This window comes from Suncus etruscus, chromosome 3, assembly GCF_024139225.1.
Source record: "Suncus etruscus isolate mSunEtr1 chromosome 3, mSunEtr1.pri.cur, whole genome shotgun sequence".
In the NCBI taxonomy this organism is placed as follows: domain Eukaryota; kingdom Metazoa; phylum Chordata; class Mammalia; order Eulipotyphla; family Soricidae; genus Suncus; species Suncus etruscus.
Genome location: NC_064850.1, coordinates 10,107,904 through 10,126,709, shown reverse-complemented (window position 1 = coordinate 10,126,709; position 18,806 = coordinate 10,107,904). Strand labels below are relative to the sequence as shown.

The following is an 18,806-nucleotide window of genomic DNA, read 5'->3' as shown; positions in this document are numbered from 1 at the left end:
ATAACACTTTAAATAAGATGAACTTGATTGTTTTTTTTTAAATGTAGCTGAAATGTACTGTGGTATTTACATTATCACTTTGTGGAAGATTTTTCTTCTATCACCATGATTAAATCAGTTAGCTTCTTTACAAATCATGTTGTGAGAGGTACTTTTGAAGTGCAAATTGATATAAATAAGTAACATTAAACTATACTGTTTTGTCTCTATTTGCAGTAGAGCATTCTCTACTTATTAAGCATTCCTTAGTTTCTAACCCTCGTGAGAAATTTACATATTCCTGATATGAAATCTTTGCCAAGCAACACATTTCCATTTCAAAAGAACAAAGAATAAGATAAAAATCAAATTGATTTATCTGAACTAATAAAAACAAGAAAAACTGCGCGATTTCATTTTATTATTACTTCTACCCATATAATTCACTGGTTAATATTTCTTTTTTATTTATTCTTCTTAAGGCAGCTTTGTGTAGAATACAATCCATCCAACAACCACAATATTTCATGATTTTATCTAAGTAAATTTTAAAATGTCAATAAATATTAAAAACAAACAAAAATATTCTGAGAAATAAAATTTCACCTAAATCCCCAAGGAAAAACTTTTCTTAACCAACTGTTAACAGGTTAAGCACCATCTCCAGATCCAAGTAGCACTAAATGTGACTGATAACTATGTACTATGGCCATATGCCCTGCGGTTATTATCTTTAATTATCAATGAGTGCTTGAAGCCATTATTATTTTAACAAAGATAAAAGAATACAGTATAAAAATTTCTATAATTTAAATAAAGCTTATGATGCTAGTACAATATCCATATCTGAAAACAATCAGCTAAAAATCATTAAGCCACTCATGAGAATTAACTTATACGGAAAAAGCACGTTTCCGTGTACCAATTTTAACTTCACACATTATTTTAACTATTTTGTTATATAAATACATAGAAATAAAGCTATTTGTATCATCTACCCAAGAAATTTCTCTACTGCTTAACATTCTAGTACCACCGAAATAAAATCATTTTCTTACGACTATACAATGACTAAGGAAAAGGTAAACCTGAATTTTTTTGTGTTACAAATGACAATTCTCTCCCTCCTTGTAGAAAAATCTGAAAATTAGTTTTCTTAGTTCTAGGAAATTACAATTTCATGCACTTCTTAAATATCCACTATGATTAACAATCTACTATATATTGACAAACTACTAATACATAGGTATTTTTAAGATAATTTTGAAACTATCATTTACTGACAACGCAAAGTAGAAAATAATTACTCCATTATTTTATAATTGAAAAAAACTGAGGATCAGAACACAGTATACAGTCCCTGACTACTGTCAAGAGTGATCCCAGAACAGAGAGAATCAGGAATGAGCAATAAGACACTATGGTGTGACCAAAAAAGAAACAAAACAAAAAGTAAGTGCCCCTTAAAAAAAGTTTCAGCTCTAGGGCCGGAGAGAGAGCACAGTGGTGTTTGCCTTGCAAGCAGCCGATCCAGGACCTAAGATGGTTGATTCGAATCCCGGTGTCCAATATGGTCCCCTGTGCCTGCCAGGAGCTATTTCTGAGCAGACAGCCAGGAGTAACCCCTGAGCACCGCCAGGTGTGGCCCCCCCCCAAAAAAAAAATTTAGCTCTAAATACAATCTGCCTCAAGGAGGAAGACAGAAAATACACAACAGTCAGACACAAAAATATAAATTGAAATCAGAGAGTTAAAGTAAATTTACAAAGATTTAAAATAAAATCAGCAAGCATGTTAAGAATAGTGCTAATAACGAGATTGATTTGCTTTCAGAGTATCTCTATGCTCATATGTAACATGTCAAAGATTACAAGAGACAAGGGCTAACTATAAGGACTTTCTCTGGTTTACAAAAATTTTTGGTCTAAAAACTTATATAAAAAGCCAAACAGTACACAGTTTATATTTTCTGGCTAAAAATCACCTCTTGCATATTTCCCTTTCAATTTGTTCCTCCAACCATATAAAAACATAAAAACCAATTTTAAAATAAATCAAATCACAAGGGAGGGCCGGGTTTATTTTTCCAGTCATGGTATGCCATAGTGTGGCAAATTATAATTAGTGGGATAAATCACGTATCAAAAGTAGAGAAAATAAAACCAACCACCTACCATAATGAGCTGCTATAAGACTAACTGCTACCAAAGTATCTATATTTAATTCATTTTAACTGTTTTTGGTTATTAATATAAAGCTATAATATTTGCTTGTGTTCAGCTACTGACTAATCCCAATGTATATTTTTAATTACTTTCAGAAAGCAGAGTGGTATTCTCAGAAAAAAATCTACTTCGAAAAAATAAAGAATTAAAAAAAAAGAAAAGTCTACTTCCAAGTGAACAGTGATAATCAACTTTAAAATCAATGACCATATACAAGAGACTAAACATATACACATAAAATTACAAGAATAATATATAGAAAAATAAGTTTAAAGGCAAGTTCAAAATAACTTAAAGACTGTGGCTAAGTGGTAAAGCACTTGCCTTGCATGTGTGATATCCTGGGCTCGATCCCTGGCACTAAAAGAAAGAGAAGGAAAAAACAACAACTTTTAATTACTGAGTCCAGTAATTTAAAATCAGTCTTATCACCTTGCTCTAGACATATTTAATTATTCCCACATAGTCTGATGGAAAATTAGGAAGGGACTATGATAGTCTAAAGACAAAAAAAGACTTTAAAACAATGGTTAACTTTTTGCTACCTCCAAATTGTAGCCTTGAGCATAATCATTCATATGTACTCATGGAATATTACAGAAAATAAAAAAGTGATAAAAAAGTGAGAGAAAAGAGGAAAAAAGAAGTAACTTTGTATAAAATATCTCTGCCAAGCAATATATTTTATATTAAACACTACATATTAAAGAATAACAGCCTTTAGAATTCAGAAAAAAAACATCATTCATAGAAAGAATATATTTAAGGGGATTGGGAAGTGAAAAAAAGAACATATTAATCTTAAAATATCTATTAAATGAAGATGGTTTAGACAATTCCACCTTCAAGTTATGTCTATTATTCCTCCTAAAAGTATATTTCAAATATGAACTTTATTTATTTCTCAATCTTTATATTCAAATTATAAGAAATTGACTAATAAAAATGTTCATCTGAAACAGTAGTGAAAATCTCTAATTCAGTATTCTTCTTGTAAAATACCTCAAACCTTCACAATACAACTTTTAAAAAGCACACAAGCAACATTTAAAACTTTCGAGTAACTTAGTTTTTTATAAAGTATAATAATTTCACTATTACACTACCTAGAGTAAATTTCTTAAATAGTTTTTAGCACTGAATAACCATGTGGTCTAGAGCAAATCATTTTTTTGTTTTGTTTTTGGAAAACACCCAGTGGTACGCAGGTGTTAACACCTAGCTCTGCACCCAGAGGTCACCTCTAGTGGTGTTCTGGGGACCATATGGAATATGGGATCAAATCCAGGTCAGCTGCATGCAAGGCATTTGCCCCACCCACTATACTATCTCTCCAGTCTTCACCCTTACTCCCATAAACTATTATTCTATGAGCCACTTTACAGAGGTAGGATTGGGGCAGTCTGGAGCAGGCAACAAGAAACTATGATCCTCAATTCAATTTTGTTAATAATCATGTGATTTTGTTAACTTTTCCCAATAATTCAAAGATGAAACCACAGACCTATCCAACACCTTCTGAATCCTAGGGTGAAGCCCCCAAACTGTGCAGATTAAAGATATTTAATTCATGTTGTTTTATACTAATAATTTGTATTTTACATAGCAAGAGATAACTAAACACAAGTTTAACAGAGTAGTTAGTTTAATCAGATGAATTTGTTATTTAATTTGTTCTAAGCTATAAACTTGATTCACTACTTTTTACTCCACAGAACTTTTCACTGAGCTTTGCTATTTCCTACTAATTTATAATACTGTTTACTTATAAATTACAAAATATAAAAAATTCTAGATTGTATTTGCTCTTCAGAATCACATAACTAGCTCAAGAAATATTACACATGAGCTACTTTCCAAGTACTAACAGTTAATTTACTTTAATTTTTTCCTGCTTGGTGATGATTTTGACATTTCATATGAATTTATTAATGTGAATGAGGAAAGTAATTCTAAGTCAAAAAAATGCATAGTCATATCCTTTAATCAACATAGTTGGCTTTACTGGTCTATTTTGTTGCCACATCAGGAACCCAGGGTTTCATACAGACAAGGCATGTACTTTAACGTTCAGCAACATTCAAACCCTTGAATCATCTTTGATGAAAGTAGAGAGTAAACAGAGATTGAGAAGAAATCAATATTTTCCTCAGAATGAATCCTAAAGGTAAGATGTTTCTAGAGACTAATCCTCCCTCCTGCCTCAACTCAATATACAGCAGCTTTCACTGTTATGAAAGACAACCCTCTGAAGAACTTAAAACATATCCACTCAAATTATTCAGCATACATAAGGATTGGAGATGTTTCAGTAAGGGATATTTTCTACTACTGCTGGATATAATATTTTATAAATGTGAATTATAATAGTAAAATGGTATTTTCTTAATATGTTCAGGTGATATTCAGATCAATACAAACTTACTAAATTGATTTTTGCTTGATTGCTGAGTTGTTAAAGTCTCTAGCTAAAGAAGTGATTTTATATGTATATATTCTTGTCTCACATATTTTTACCTCATGATTGTTATAAGCATGCATGTCAAATTTAGTATATTGGGTAGAAGAAATACTATGAGGACTAAAGCATATGCTTTTTATGTAGCTGACCCCAGTTCCATTTCTGATATTCCCCTGAATAACTCAGTATATTTAAGTGCTTTGTACAAGATCTTAGATAGATAGATAGATGATAGATAGATAGATAGATAGATAGATAGATAGATAGATAGATAGATAGATAGATAGATAGATAGATAGATAGATAGATAACTGCATTTCTAGGGACCAGAGAGGTTGCACAGCAGTAGAGCGTTTACCTTGGATGCGGCTGACCTAGGACGAACTACAGTTTGATCCCCTGGCCTCCCGTATAGTGCCCCAAACCAGGAGCAATTTCTGAGCACATAACCCAGGAGTAATCCCTGAGTGTCACTGGGTGTGGCCAAAAAACAAAAACAAAACAAAACAAAACAAAAAAATTCTGTTATTGTTTTACTGTACTACTACTACTTTCAATGCTGCTGCCACTATAGGACTAAAACAATAACTTAATGGGCTGATTACATGCTTCGCAAGCATGAAGCCAAGGTCCGATCTTAACTGCCTTGGTCCCAGCAAAGCACTACTAGAAATGACCCCAGCACTGAATGAGACAACTCAAGGTCTGCAGAGGACAGCCCCAAAACAGCAAAATAAGAAAAATCAAGATGCTAAGAGTAAAAGCAGATGCTACCCATTTTCAATGTGCTAATTTCATACTAATATTTTATCTCCATAGAAGTAATGATGACAGAGTGAAAAAAAAATGTGACTTAAGTTTGTCTGCCACAATATCAGCTGTCGTATCCATGAAAGAGATGTGATAGCTAAAAAATAAAATTTCCTACCATGTTTGATTTTTGCTGAATTTTATAAGAACCAATTTCTGAAATTTCTTTGGCCCTTTATAGAATAACAAAAAATACTCAGCACAAGCAAGGATGTCTACCTTATTTACTCAAAAGAAAGTGCTCCCCTATTGTTCCCAAGGCCTCTGGACTCATTCCAGTACTACCTCCAGGGATAGTATCACTGCCTTTGTGAAACAATGAATTATAAACATACAAGCAAATACATGTACGTTCATTCTACATAAGTCTTCATCTCCAAATGTATCTGACATTTGACATGAAAGAAGAAATTTTTACATGTGCAATACATTTTCTAACTGTGAATTCTTACTAAAGGATTATCTTATCCTTCTCTTTTAACCCTGGCCTCACCACACCCCTGAATTCTAAGACTTACTTTCCAACTTTCTACAAACTACTACCAGTAGACACAATCTGTAATATTTCATCTTAATCTCTTTCTTGTAGAGGTGCACTTTGTCAGGCAGTTAATGAGACAGAAATTATACCAACAGTTCACACAAATTTCCAACCTACCTCACTACCCAACTGGAGGTAGAAGGAAGAGAAGGTTATAAGCTTATCAAAGGGGCCAGGGAGATAGCTCAAAAGACTAAGAGCATAAGCTTTATATTCAGAAGGTCCAAGTTCCATCCTAAATATTGAGCTGACCCCATACACTGCCACATATGAACTCATTTCCTTGACTAACAATATACCAGAAATAGCCCTAGAGCACTGCTGGATGTAGCCCGCAAATAAAACAAAACCATAAATCAAAGAAAAACTTAAATATTTTTAAAAGGTTTTTAAAAAGGCAAGAGCTAGAAATGCTCCAGAGATTTAGATACAGAAACCAGTGAGAATCTCTTCATAGCATCAATATATATATATATATAGATCAACATATATATTTATATATTAAAAAAAGAACTCTGACCATTTTTCAATGCTATTATTGCTGTCATAACAATCTCTCTCTCTCTCTCTCTCACACACACACACACACCACCACCACCACCACCACCACCACCAACAACAACAACAACAACAACAAGATGCTAATATAAACACTTAAAAGTCATGAATAAACTAAGAGTAAGAGTAAATTAAAATTCCAGAAATAGTAATCTATAACTATGTTATCTTGGGGCACTATCAATTTTAGGTATATTCTTATATCTCATAAAAAGTTGGTATGAAGCCATTACTGTAACTTCTTTCACCTGGGAACAGGGAAGCCCTCCCCGGGGTGGACAACAAGTCTCCAGACAAAGGCCTTCAATGGGGCAATGAAGCAGCCCCTCCACTCCAGCCAATCAGGGGCAGATAGGTAGGTCCCAAAGGGGTGTGTGGGAAGGGAGAACTAGTCAGTAACCCCTCCCCACAAACAGAAATGGGCTGTCCAAGCAGTCTTCCCAAACAGCTTTCCTTCCTTCCCATCAGTCCTCATCTTTCAAACCGTGCGGGCGCATAATAATGCTCATAATTTTGGACTGTTCCTGAGAAAGGAAAGGGGATGCTCAGGACCCGTTGGATAATATTTCACAATGTATACTCCCTATACAGTGCTCAATACCATGTCTTGTAGTTTTTTAGAATGCTCTATACACAACCTAATACATGAAGCCTTTCTTCAGTCAAGTCCACCCTCACCAATCATGATTGGCCTTACAAATGGAAAACGTTTACATCAGACTTGCCAGCTTTATATATTCTTTTTAGTTTTGTTCTTCTTTTTCCCTTTTTAAGTGTTCTGTCCCGTATCATCTCAGTCAGGTCTGTAAATGTAACCCATGGATCGATCCTCTATGTCTGCCAATGTATGCACATGAGTGTATGTGTTCACCACACCAATGTCAGTCTAATGTCCGTCTATAATAGATCTGATGTCTATGTTATATGTTGTTCTCCCTCATCATATATAACTCCTCCCCCATTTTGCTTACCCCCTTACAAGCCCTTTTTTTAGCCCACATGTTATTCCACCACTTAAGCCTTTTACCCTCAGTTCTTAACTCCTCTCAAGCAGAACATCCTCACCACTCTGGCCGTCAACCAGCTCCCAAAGTGAAAAGATAGATTCTTAGCCTGAGAAGAAACGACACTGTTGCTACTAATCTGATCTCAGCAGCCCCTTCACCTCCTCCTCCCTTCATCATGGACTTTTGCTTGCTACCAGATTTGGTTGCTCAGAATTCCCCAGCTTGAGAACATTTCCTGATAAGTGATTTTTCCTTAGACTCCACAGGTGTAAGCTGCACTGCAGACTTTACTCTTCCCCGGACTACTTCAAGACTTAAAGGGGACACATACATCCCCTTTGAATATTTCTTTAGATGTATTCCTTTAATAGGCATAACCTTAATTGAATATCTTCTTATGTAGCAGCAATTTTTCTCCATCCTCGGGATCTGTTTAGTACGGAATTCTAGTAGATAAACCTCTGTTTAGAGCTCGTGTCAGAAATAGGTTAAGGGGATTGTTGGGCTTGTTACCTCGGCCCCCACATACACCAGTAATACCTTGTGGCATTTTTCCTCTCTGCATAGGCACATTAAAATGGGAAAAGTTTTCATATGTAAACAAATGCTTATCTAATAGATAAGAACACACCAATTTTATACTGCAGTGGTACATTACACCCTGAACACTTGGCATAGTGACTTGGCTTAGACTTCAGTAGATCAGACATTGACCATTCACCCCTGAACCATGGAAACCATCTGTGGAAATCACCACAGTTTTCTACACCATCACTAGGAATTAAAAAAAATAAATAAATAAAAAGCTACCAAGGAAGACCCTACTACTGCCATGGTACTGACTTACTCCAAGAGTGTCCTTAAGACACCCTGATGACTTGTAACAGCTTTTTATGACTGAATTCACTGCATTGGTACCTAAGGGTAAGATAAAACCAGAAGATGCTACACATCACCCATACTTCAATCTGTACAGGATCTGTACAGAAAGCAGGACCTTTAACTACAGAAACCTGACAGCAACAACTGTGATGGTGAAGATCTCTTACGAGGACCATCGAAAATGACTATGGGGTTGGACAACCTAGTATACCTAGAACCTGGAGTTGGTCTTATGCCAAAATACTTCATGGGTAAGGTCTCCGTTTATAGGCCAAAGGTTTTCCTTCCCATTTCTCCCATATTTTGTTATGCCTACGCAAACAATTGTGTCCCCCCCAATACACACATCTTTTTTAGTGTATTTTATTTATGTATTGTATTTAATGTATCTCCTAGGTTAAATGGGGGGGGGCTTACTAAACTCTCTGCTATTGTAATAATAGCTTTATTGGAAATACAATAATTTTCACAAATATACTTGCTAATGAACTTTTCTTTCTTTTTACTATATTATTATTTTATGTAATTTTTAGCTTTTCCATTTTTAATAACTTTGCTTTCTGTCATCCAGAAACAAAGGTATTATGATCAGTTATATCAACTATGTAGTACATTTTCTTTAAATAAATTAATTTTTTAAAATGTTGGTATGAAAATCTGGAAACTATAGAAAAAATAAATATATACATTTTCTGTTATATTTTATAAATGTTGAGGTTCCAAGGGATGCGTAAGAGGAATATTGAAACACTGAAATTTCTCATAGTCTTATAATATTATGTGATAAAATTCTGCTTACTTTAAACTCACAGCTAGTATTTTCCTTAGAATTGCCAAAATTAGATGCAACATGGAGCAGAAAGTCAAAGAATAAAGCTTAAAACACCCAAAAGCAGGGCCAGGTGATGTAGCTCATTAGCAGAGTATATGCATGAGATGCTGGAACACACTTTAATATCACTAAAAACAAAACTAAACTAAACTAAAAGTAAAGGGAGACTAACTTTCCTAGACAATTTCAAATCTTAAAAGAAAAATGTTCTCTGGGCCGGGAAGGTGGCGCTAGAGGTAAGGTGTCTGCCTTGCAAGCGTTAGCGTAGGACGGACCGCGGTTCGATCCCCCGGTGTCCCATATGGTCCCCCCAAGCCAGGGGCGATTTCTGAGTGCATAGCCAGGAGTAACCCCTGAGCGTCAAACGGGTGTGGCCCAAAAACCAAAAAAAAGAAAAATGTTTTCAATAAAATTTATGGAAGAATTATGCCCAAAGAACAGGAAAAAATAGGAGTATGCTAATTTTACTAAAATTACGAATGTAAATATGTCCATTCCCTGATTGCACTGGATTGTGAAAATTAAGACCAAAGACAATATATACCAAATAAAGAGAACTCTCTATAGCCTCCTTACCCAGAATAGCTAATGTAAAAGAGTTTACTATGCATGCATGTAAAAAGGTAAAACTATGATCAGTAATTAAAAGAAATTGATTATCTATATATAACCTAGTTATTAGCAGAAAATACATAGTTATAACTACAAAAAATTATAAGACACATGACAAGATGCATAAAAAAGAATAGAAATATTTAAAATATACAAAACAAGTTATACTTTGTAATAAAAAATTATTTTAATATTTTTAGCATAATGAATTCTGTAGAGTATAAGTTAAATATAGTTCAAAAAGAAGTATACAAAAATGAATTTAAAATAAGCTACAGAATAAAAGATATGTAAAACTCATGTTAGAAACAGAAGGAAGTCTACTATTACATGTAATTTGAAGTTTTAGGAGATAAAAAGTGGTTCAGATGCAGTAAAGAGATAATTGCTGAGTATTTTGAAAAATTGATAATATCTACTACCAGAAGAAATTAGTGTATTTCAAGCTAGATAGAAACAAACATTTCATCAACTGTACATCAAAAATTGAAATCAAAAAGTAATCAAAGAAATAGACACATTTCATTAAAAACTTTGACTTTTGAACAGTTAACTCTGAGGACCACAGAAATAGTGAAATAACACTAAACTTATATTTTAACTACTGCTGAACTCAATTCTACTCTCCAGTAAATTGCTGCAAAAAAATAATTCTAAAAAGTTATTTTCAGGGGGCAGGAGAGAGAGCACAGTGGTAGCTTGCACGCGGCAAATTCAGAACAGATGGCAGTTCGAATACCAGCATCCCATATGATCCCCCAACACTGTCAGAAGCAATTTCTGAGTGCAGAGCGAGGAGTAACCCCTAAGCACTACTGGATGACACCCAAAAACAAAACAAAACAAAACGATATTTTCAAAAAAAGAAAATTCTATTGACATCAAACCTTCATTACAAAAATACTGAAGGATATCCTTCAGTTTGCAGAAAATTATTTAAAAAAAGAATGAGACTTCAGGAAGGAATAAATTAGAAAGAACACATAGTCAATGATGAAGATACATAATAATTTAATTCAAAATTTTAACAGCATAATGTGCAGCCTAAAATGTAAGTGGGTTAAAGTACACAATAATAAAAATACTAAATGTGTACTGAGGTAAGGAGCTAAAAGTTTAAGAGATAAAATTCTTGCATTGCTATAGAAATGAAAAAATTATTTAAAACCTGTTTAATAAAAACTTAAAAATTGAGTATAACACTAAAATAAATGTGTAACTAGAAGCCTATTATAAGTAAAATGTAAAATAGTAATATAAAAACTATAGCAACAAAGAAGAAATAAGGATTGAAAAATTAGTTCAATGGGGAAAAATAGAATTAAGTCCAGAAATTATGTGACTTCTTAAATTATCAGTTTAGGTGTATCAAGGATTATGGCAAAGGCCTCAGACATATGAAGCAGACATTTATTTGAAAGCCACACCCTTCTGTATTTAGGGGTTATACCTGGTTCTGTGCTCAGGAGAAACCTTTGATGATGCTCAAGAGACCATACATGGTGCCAAGGATCAAGACAGGATCCCTGTAAATTTCTTTTTGTTTTATACTAGATTATTAACTTAATATTTAAAAATAAAATTGAGGTTAAAATTTTTTACTGAAAAATACTATCTAAAAGAAAGCTGGTACAGCACTATTAATGCCAAATAAAGTTGACATTATAGCCCTACAAAAAGTAATACTAAAGAAAAACAAAGGCATTTAATAATGTCAATAAGAATCAATACCATAAAAAAAGGAATCAATACCAGAAAATAAAATCCTCAATTTACACTCATCAAACGCATTATGTTTAAAAAAAATAAAAAGCACTGTTTACAATTTAGAAAATTAAAAAAAGACAAATGAAAGAAAATAGGCTAAAAGAGGTTATTTCCTCTTTCTCATTAATTTTTAAAAAGCTTAAAAGGGGCTAGAGTACACAAGCATGTAGAGCACTTGCCTTGCATATAGCCAACCCACATTCAATCCCTGGCACTCCATATGACCCCCCCTGAGAACTGCCAGGAGTAATTATTGAGCACATAGCTCCATTTGCTCTGTGGTAGTGCGCTTCTCCTAGTCAAGGAACACCAGCACAGGGTGTAAAAAAAGAACACTACAACCGCAAAAATGAGAAAACAATGCAGGTTCCCACCATACATAAAGAACAAAGATGGTAGCTTCGATGACTCAAAAAGTAGCAACCACCTATTTAGCCTCTCAGATAAGGACTGTAGAGAAGAAACATGGAGGATGTTCACAGACTCAAAGCAAGGAATGAACTGAACGTGCCACAAATAAGAATCAAGAGGATCTGAGAGTAGAAATAAGAAAACTTCAAGCTGCAATAAACGGGCTGAAAATCTTGGTCGGTGAAATCAAAAACAGAGCCGATGCCAGGAGCAATTTCTGAGTACAGAGACAGAAGTAATCCCTAGCACTGCTGGTGTGACCCAAAAACAAAACAAAGAGTCCAGTAGAAAAACACCATTTAGAAATTAAGCAATATAATCCTCAAAATCTGTGGCTCAAAGAAAAGTAATCAAAAAAGTTAAAACTGCTTAGCAAAACAGTTAAAGTTTTCTAGCCACGTAGATAGATAGATAGATAGATAGATAGATAGATAGATAGATAGATAGATAGATAGATAGATAGATAGATAGACAGACAGACAGACAGACAGACAGACAGACAGACAGACAGACAGACAGACATACAGACAGACAGACAGACAGACATATATGGGGGGGGGCAACACACGGTGACGCTCAGGGGTTACTCCCAGCTCTGCGATCAGATATCACCCCTGGCTCAGGGGACCATATAGGATGCTGGAAATCAAACCCAAGTCCGCCCTGGGTCTGTCATGTGCAAGACAAACATCCTATCACTATGCTATCTCTCCGGCTCCTAGGCATATATTTTTAAAAGAAGATTTCAAATCAACAGAAAAAGTTTTTCTTGAAAAGAAAAAGATTTTATTAAAAAAAAACACTTTTAAAGAACAGTAAACATCCAAAAATTGTGCCAGAAAAAAAATTTAATCAAACGAAGAATAGGAATAGAAATCTATAAAATAAAAAAAAACCATACAAAATGAGGGGAAAGCTCAAAATGTTGGCTCCAAAGAAAGGGATAAGCTCTTAACAAGATAAAGAATAAAATACAATCACAAAAATGAAAGGAAACATCATCACATATACAGCAAGTATGAAAAAGAGAATTTGAAAGATATAACCAACAACCTTATGTTAATATATTTGGAATTATAACAACATGAACACATCCCTTGAAAAACATACCTGAGCAACAAAACTCCCAGAATTTATAAAAACAAAAATTTTTTTAAACAATCTAAATGTCCAAATTTCTATTGAAAGGTGAAATTCAGAACTGAAAATCCTTTAACAGGTCTTATTTGCTTCTTCACCCTACCATAGATTGCCAATTCAGATGGTCCCACTAATAGAATTCTGACATATTTAAAATATAATGAAAGGAAGCCAGAGAATGTGACTCAATTGTCAGAGCACATAATATATATGTGTGAAATTCTGGGCTCCATCCCCCTCTTCAATCCCCCAACCATGATAGATGTGACTCTGGTGACACCTCAACACCCCTGGATCCAAGCACTATGAAGTTTGACCACTACTGCCTTGTATGGATCACATGACAATAAAAATAAAATGAATACCAATATTAAGAAGACCACTCCAGATAATAGAATGAAACTACAGAAAAATAAAACCAAAACGCCAAAGATGACTTTTTAACATAAAAAATGTACAAAATATGGGGCTGGAGAAATAGCACAGTGGGTGGGGCATTTGCCTTGCATGTGGCTGATATGGGTTTGATCCCTGGCATCCCATATGGCCTACTGAACTTAACCAGGAATGATTTCTGAGTGGAGAGTCTGGGTGCTGCTAAATGTGGCTTAAACCTCCCTCCCCCAAAAAAGTAAAGAAAATGTCCAAAATAAAACACTGACAAATTTCATCTAGACATTTCATTTCCAGCCAAAGAAAGTCTAAAACATGCATGTATAAAGTGCTGATAAGTAACAAGTAAGTAAAAGATATCGGGGATAACAAAGAATGAAGAAAGCAATGTACTTTGGTACCAAAGTAAACAGACTGGATCGTTAATTGAATTGGTAAGCATTATCACATGTCTATATTAATATTGTTTCCAGGTTTATTGCACTACAGACTAGCACATAGCTCAAATTCAAATAATAATCTAAATCTTCCTCAACCATTTTCACTACATTATTCCTCTGCTGCAAGCTAACTACTGTACTCTACTTAATCTATCAAGTAAATTCTGGCTATTGAGGGCAACAGTGATGTGATCTAATCTACTCTTCTCATTATTGCCTCTGAGGATAAAAACAGTGAGGTAATTATGACTTCCGTTTTTTTTCTTTTATTATTTCTCCCTCCATTACATAAGAGTATCTTTTTAACCTGGTTAGACTTAAGTGAATGAGTCAGAAGCAACGCTGTGTGACTTCAATTGGTTGGACTCAAAAGGATTTGTAGTTTTTGCTCCTGTCACAGTAATGTCTCAAAAATACTTGATAAGAAATCTGATCTATTCTTCTGGAATCATATGGGAAGAAATCAGTTCACAAGATCAACTAGTGACCAACATGTGCCCACAGTCATCTAGAATGCCCAACCAACACAAGTTAGCCACAAGACTGACTCCAGCTCAAACCCACAAAAGAGTAAAATTGAGGCAACCCAACTTGAATGACAAAGAGGAAACAAACATTTTCTGTTCTAAATCACTATTTTTTGTCAAATGTGAGTATGTCTATTTATTTGTAATTATTTTAAGATTTTTGGTCACACCCAGCAGTGGTCAGACCTTTTAAGTTCTGCACTCAGATATCACCCCTGATGGAGTTTAGGCAGCCATATGTGGCCTCTGCACAGCTTGTGTTGGCAGCATGAGAGACAACACCCTACTTGCTCTACTACTGCTCTGGTCTCACAATTTATGAAACATTAAAAATCAATTTTTTTAAATAATTCAGTAAGAAAAAAACTTTTTAAACGTAGGAAACCAATGTGAATAACCATTTCATCAAATAAGATATATGAATGGGAAATTAGAATAACACTATTAATCATAAAATGTAAAATTAAGATAACAAAATTTATCAAAATATTGATAATTGCAAATGGAATAGATAACATAAAATGTCATCATTTGCCTATGATAAAAGAGCCACAAGTAAGATTGCCAATAAGGAGAGATTCTGTTAGAGTTCAATGGTAAAAAAAATTGTCAAGATACTTTAAATTTTTGCAAGAAAAGTAGATAGCTGTATTTTTTACATAGAAGAATAATGTCCTAAAAAATGAAAGTATTTTACTTCACATTCTTCAGTCTGTAGGACCTACCGGAGAGATTCTGCCATTCTTCTCAGGTCTTCATTTTGCTGTTTTAAGCGTTCAAGTTTTGCCAGAATCTTGGAAAGTTCTCGGCTGGAGTGATCAGGATGGTCATTATCTCGTACCAAATGACCACCTATATAAAATAATAAGGTCCCCCAGGCAAAAAGAATGAGCATAATCCAACGCCAGGAACCAGTCCATGGCCGCATTTTCAGATTTTCAACTCACTCCCCTGGTTTATTCAAGTTTTAAAAAATTGAAAACATGGCGACTCTGTTTCTTTCTAGTGCAAAAGTAATAGCGTTCAGTTGTTTTCAACACATGATGCTTCAGATAGATTATTCTTGCAGGTAGTCCTCTGACGAATCTTTCAAAGTCTTCCTGGTGGAATGAGTAGGAAGTTTAATTGTCTTGAGCTTCATGGACTCTCTATGCTGTGGGAAGAGTGAGAAATACATTTAAATTATTTCTATTATGTAAAATAGCATATGCTGAGAATTAAGAAATTAAGCATATTGGTGGTCATGGCTGACAAATAGCCATGTAAAAGGCAAAAGTTTCGGGGACCAGAGAGAGATAGCACGACTAGTACAGAGCTTGCCTTGCATATCACTAACCTGGGTTTCATCCCACATACCACATAGGCCTCATAACACCTCTAGGAATTAATCCCTGAGCAGAGTCAGTAGGAAGCCCTGAGTAATATAGGTATGCACCCCCAAAAGCAAAGCTTCTAAATTTACATATTAAAACACTATATTCATTACACCTCAAACAGATAAATTAGCTCTATCCATGAAAATCCTTTAGGCACTGCTATCATTCTTTTTTTACTAGCTCAGTTAAAAGACAGAAAGATTATGATCTCTGAATAATCAAAACCCAAACAAATGTATCAACTACATATTTGGAAATAATGTTCCTCATCTCAAACAGAGACATGTTCTTTCTATGAGTGAATTTATTCTTACAAGCTCTGAACTCCATCCTATTCATCTCACTGTCCAGTTCTCATTATATCCCTTAATCTGTAGGTGGCAAAATGTTATATTTAGAACAAATTCTAAGCATGGCATGTATATGTAGCAAACAAAAGCATCTTGGACCCTGAGAGATAGTACAGGGGTTCAGGTGCTTGCCTTACACATTGCCAACCCTGATTTAAACCCCATTTACTATCATGCTTAGCACGAGAGTTGCTCAATAAAATTCTATTTTAATGCTGACAAAACATCAAGATAAAAACATGAGTGTTGGTCATATGGAAGTTCAACTGCTAATTTTGAGGTGTTTGTTTCATTTTGTTTTGGGGGCTACACCTGATGGTGCTCAGGAATCACTCCTGGGGAGGAAAATAAATAAAAGTCAGTAAAAAAGTAAGAAAAAATCAAAATAAACAAAAGAGGAAACAAAAATACCAAAATTAAAATGCAATAAAACCAAGAGTTGGGTTGTTTTTTCTTTTTTCTTTGCTGGAAGATTTAGCATAACACCAAGCAGTGTTCTAGGGGTACTTAAAACTCAGTGCATGGAGGTTGTTCCCAGCAGTGATCTCTAGATCACTGCTGCAATTCCAGAGAATGACTCTAGGCCTCCTGCATAGAAAGCATGCACTCTAGCCTTCTTGGGGATCTCCTGCTCAAAAAGGTAATCTTCACTAGGCTCTCATCAAGGAAAGAGAAAACATTGATAAAAAGAATCACAGTGATCCTTTCATGGTTCTAAACACAATAACTGAGTGTTCACAAGTCACTGTGAAGTACCAAATAGCTCCACCAGTGAACTCCACAGAACTTTCAAAGTATAGTCATTCTTCTCAAACTCCTTAAAAAATAAAAAACTTAAAGAGGTAAACACTCCCAAGCATATTTTATAGGGCCAATATTACTCTGACTCCCAAGTCAGACAAAGCACAGCACAAAATAAAATTGCAACTGCTATTTTTGATTAACATAGATGCAAAAATACTCAACAAAATCTTGTCAAATAAAATTCATCATTGACTGATCATGATTAAGAGGGATTCAACACAGAGGGACAAGGATAGCTCAACATGGGTAAAGTAATATAATACAACTTAAAATAGAAAAATTAATCATATGCAACAGAATCCAATTTCCAGATATATACCCACATACATTATGATTAAAGTCTAATCCATACAATACCAAAAAGAAAGTCTCTTCAAATACTGGGAAAATAGAAATTCACTAGTACTATTGAGAATGTAGGCAAAAAAGTGGGAACTTAAATTAATGACAGCCTCTGAAAAATGGTAAGAAGATTTCTTAAAAGCCTTAAAATGGAGTCAGGGAAGTTGTACAATGGAGAATCCCTGGTGTGCCAAAGAAAGATAAAGTAAAATAAGTAATATAAAATGGAAATACCATATGATTCATAAATAATGACACTTAGATATTTACCAAAGGATATTAAAACAATAATTTAAAAGAATATTTAGATCCCTATATTCATAGAAATATTATTCACACATACAAACATGGCTCAATCTAAACAGCCAATAATTAAGAAACAGATGATTAAACTGAAATATATATATACTCAATGGAATTCTGCTTTGCCATTAAAAGAGATGAAATTGTGTTCTGTAAGACAAAATGGATGATCCTTGAGGTGATAAAATTCTAAATGAAATAAGTAAATTAGAAAAACTATTACTCAATCATTTCACTCACATGTAAAATAAAATTAAAGCAAACAAACTGGCAAATGATGAAACTGATTCAGACAGTGAAAACTACAGTGATTTACTAGAAGGAGAGAAAAATGAAAGAAGACAGTGTCCTTTTCATACTAGAACTTGTGTTAGGTGGTATAAAAATTATACCCAATAGAGGTATGAAAATAAATTGTTGGAACCATGATATTATTCAGAACATGGAAAATAAAATATTAATATAAAGATAAATGTACATGTTTGCTAAAAACACAGATTTCAGAGGAATTTAATGATGCTGATAGATAGTATGATACTTTGGAAAATTAAGCTTTAAGGTCAAGCAGAACTAAATTCTGGCAGTAAAACCAACTGCATTGAACACGTATGTAACTGAAAAGAATACACTATCTTCACTGAAGATATACTTTGAAATTTACTTTAGGTTAATTTCATTTCAGTTTGATGGCCATACTCAGCAGTGTTTGGGGTCTGGGCCACAGACAGTATCAGAATCCAACCATAGTCACATGAAAGGAAAGTGGCAAAAATCCTGTCACTAATCTCCAGCCACTAAGTTTTTTTTTTTTTTTTTTTACTTTAAGTTGTAAAAATCCTGTCATATAGGCCTGTCGTTTTTAGTAATGATGATAATAGCTACATTTATATAGTGCTTCATAAATTTAAGCTACTTTTCTCATTGCTTCATAATTATAATACTATTCAATCTTCTCAATAACTCTATGATATAAATAGCATTATCCCCATTCTACAATGGAGGGCATTAAGGCACATTGAGATTAAATAACATTCCCAAAGGCATAA

General features: G+C 34.1%; 1 protein-coding gene across 2 annotated transcripts in view; it reads right to left on the bottom strand.

The window, feature by feature from the left end:
• Nucleotides 1-18,806, bottom strand: part of FUT8 (fucosyltransferase 8) — a 186,938-nt gene that overhangs the window by 117,657 nt on the left and 50,475 nt on the right. The window contains exons 2-3 of one of the 2 annotated variants that reach the window (XM_049770382.1): nucleotides 15,311-15,738; nucleotides 2,529-2,564 (exon numbers count right to left, since the gene is read on the bottom strand). In XM_049770382.1, the coding sequence (XP_049626339.1) occupies nucleotides 2,529-2,564; nucleotides 15,311-15,513 (239 nt within the window). In that variant the 5' untranslated portion in view covers nucleotides 15,514-15,738. The remainder of the gene's footprint in view (nucleotides 1-2,528; nucleotides 2,565-15,310; nucleotides 15,739-18,806) is intronic. The other variant, XM_049770383.1, reaches the window with a different exon arrangement.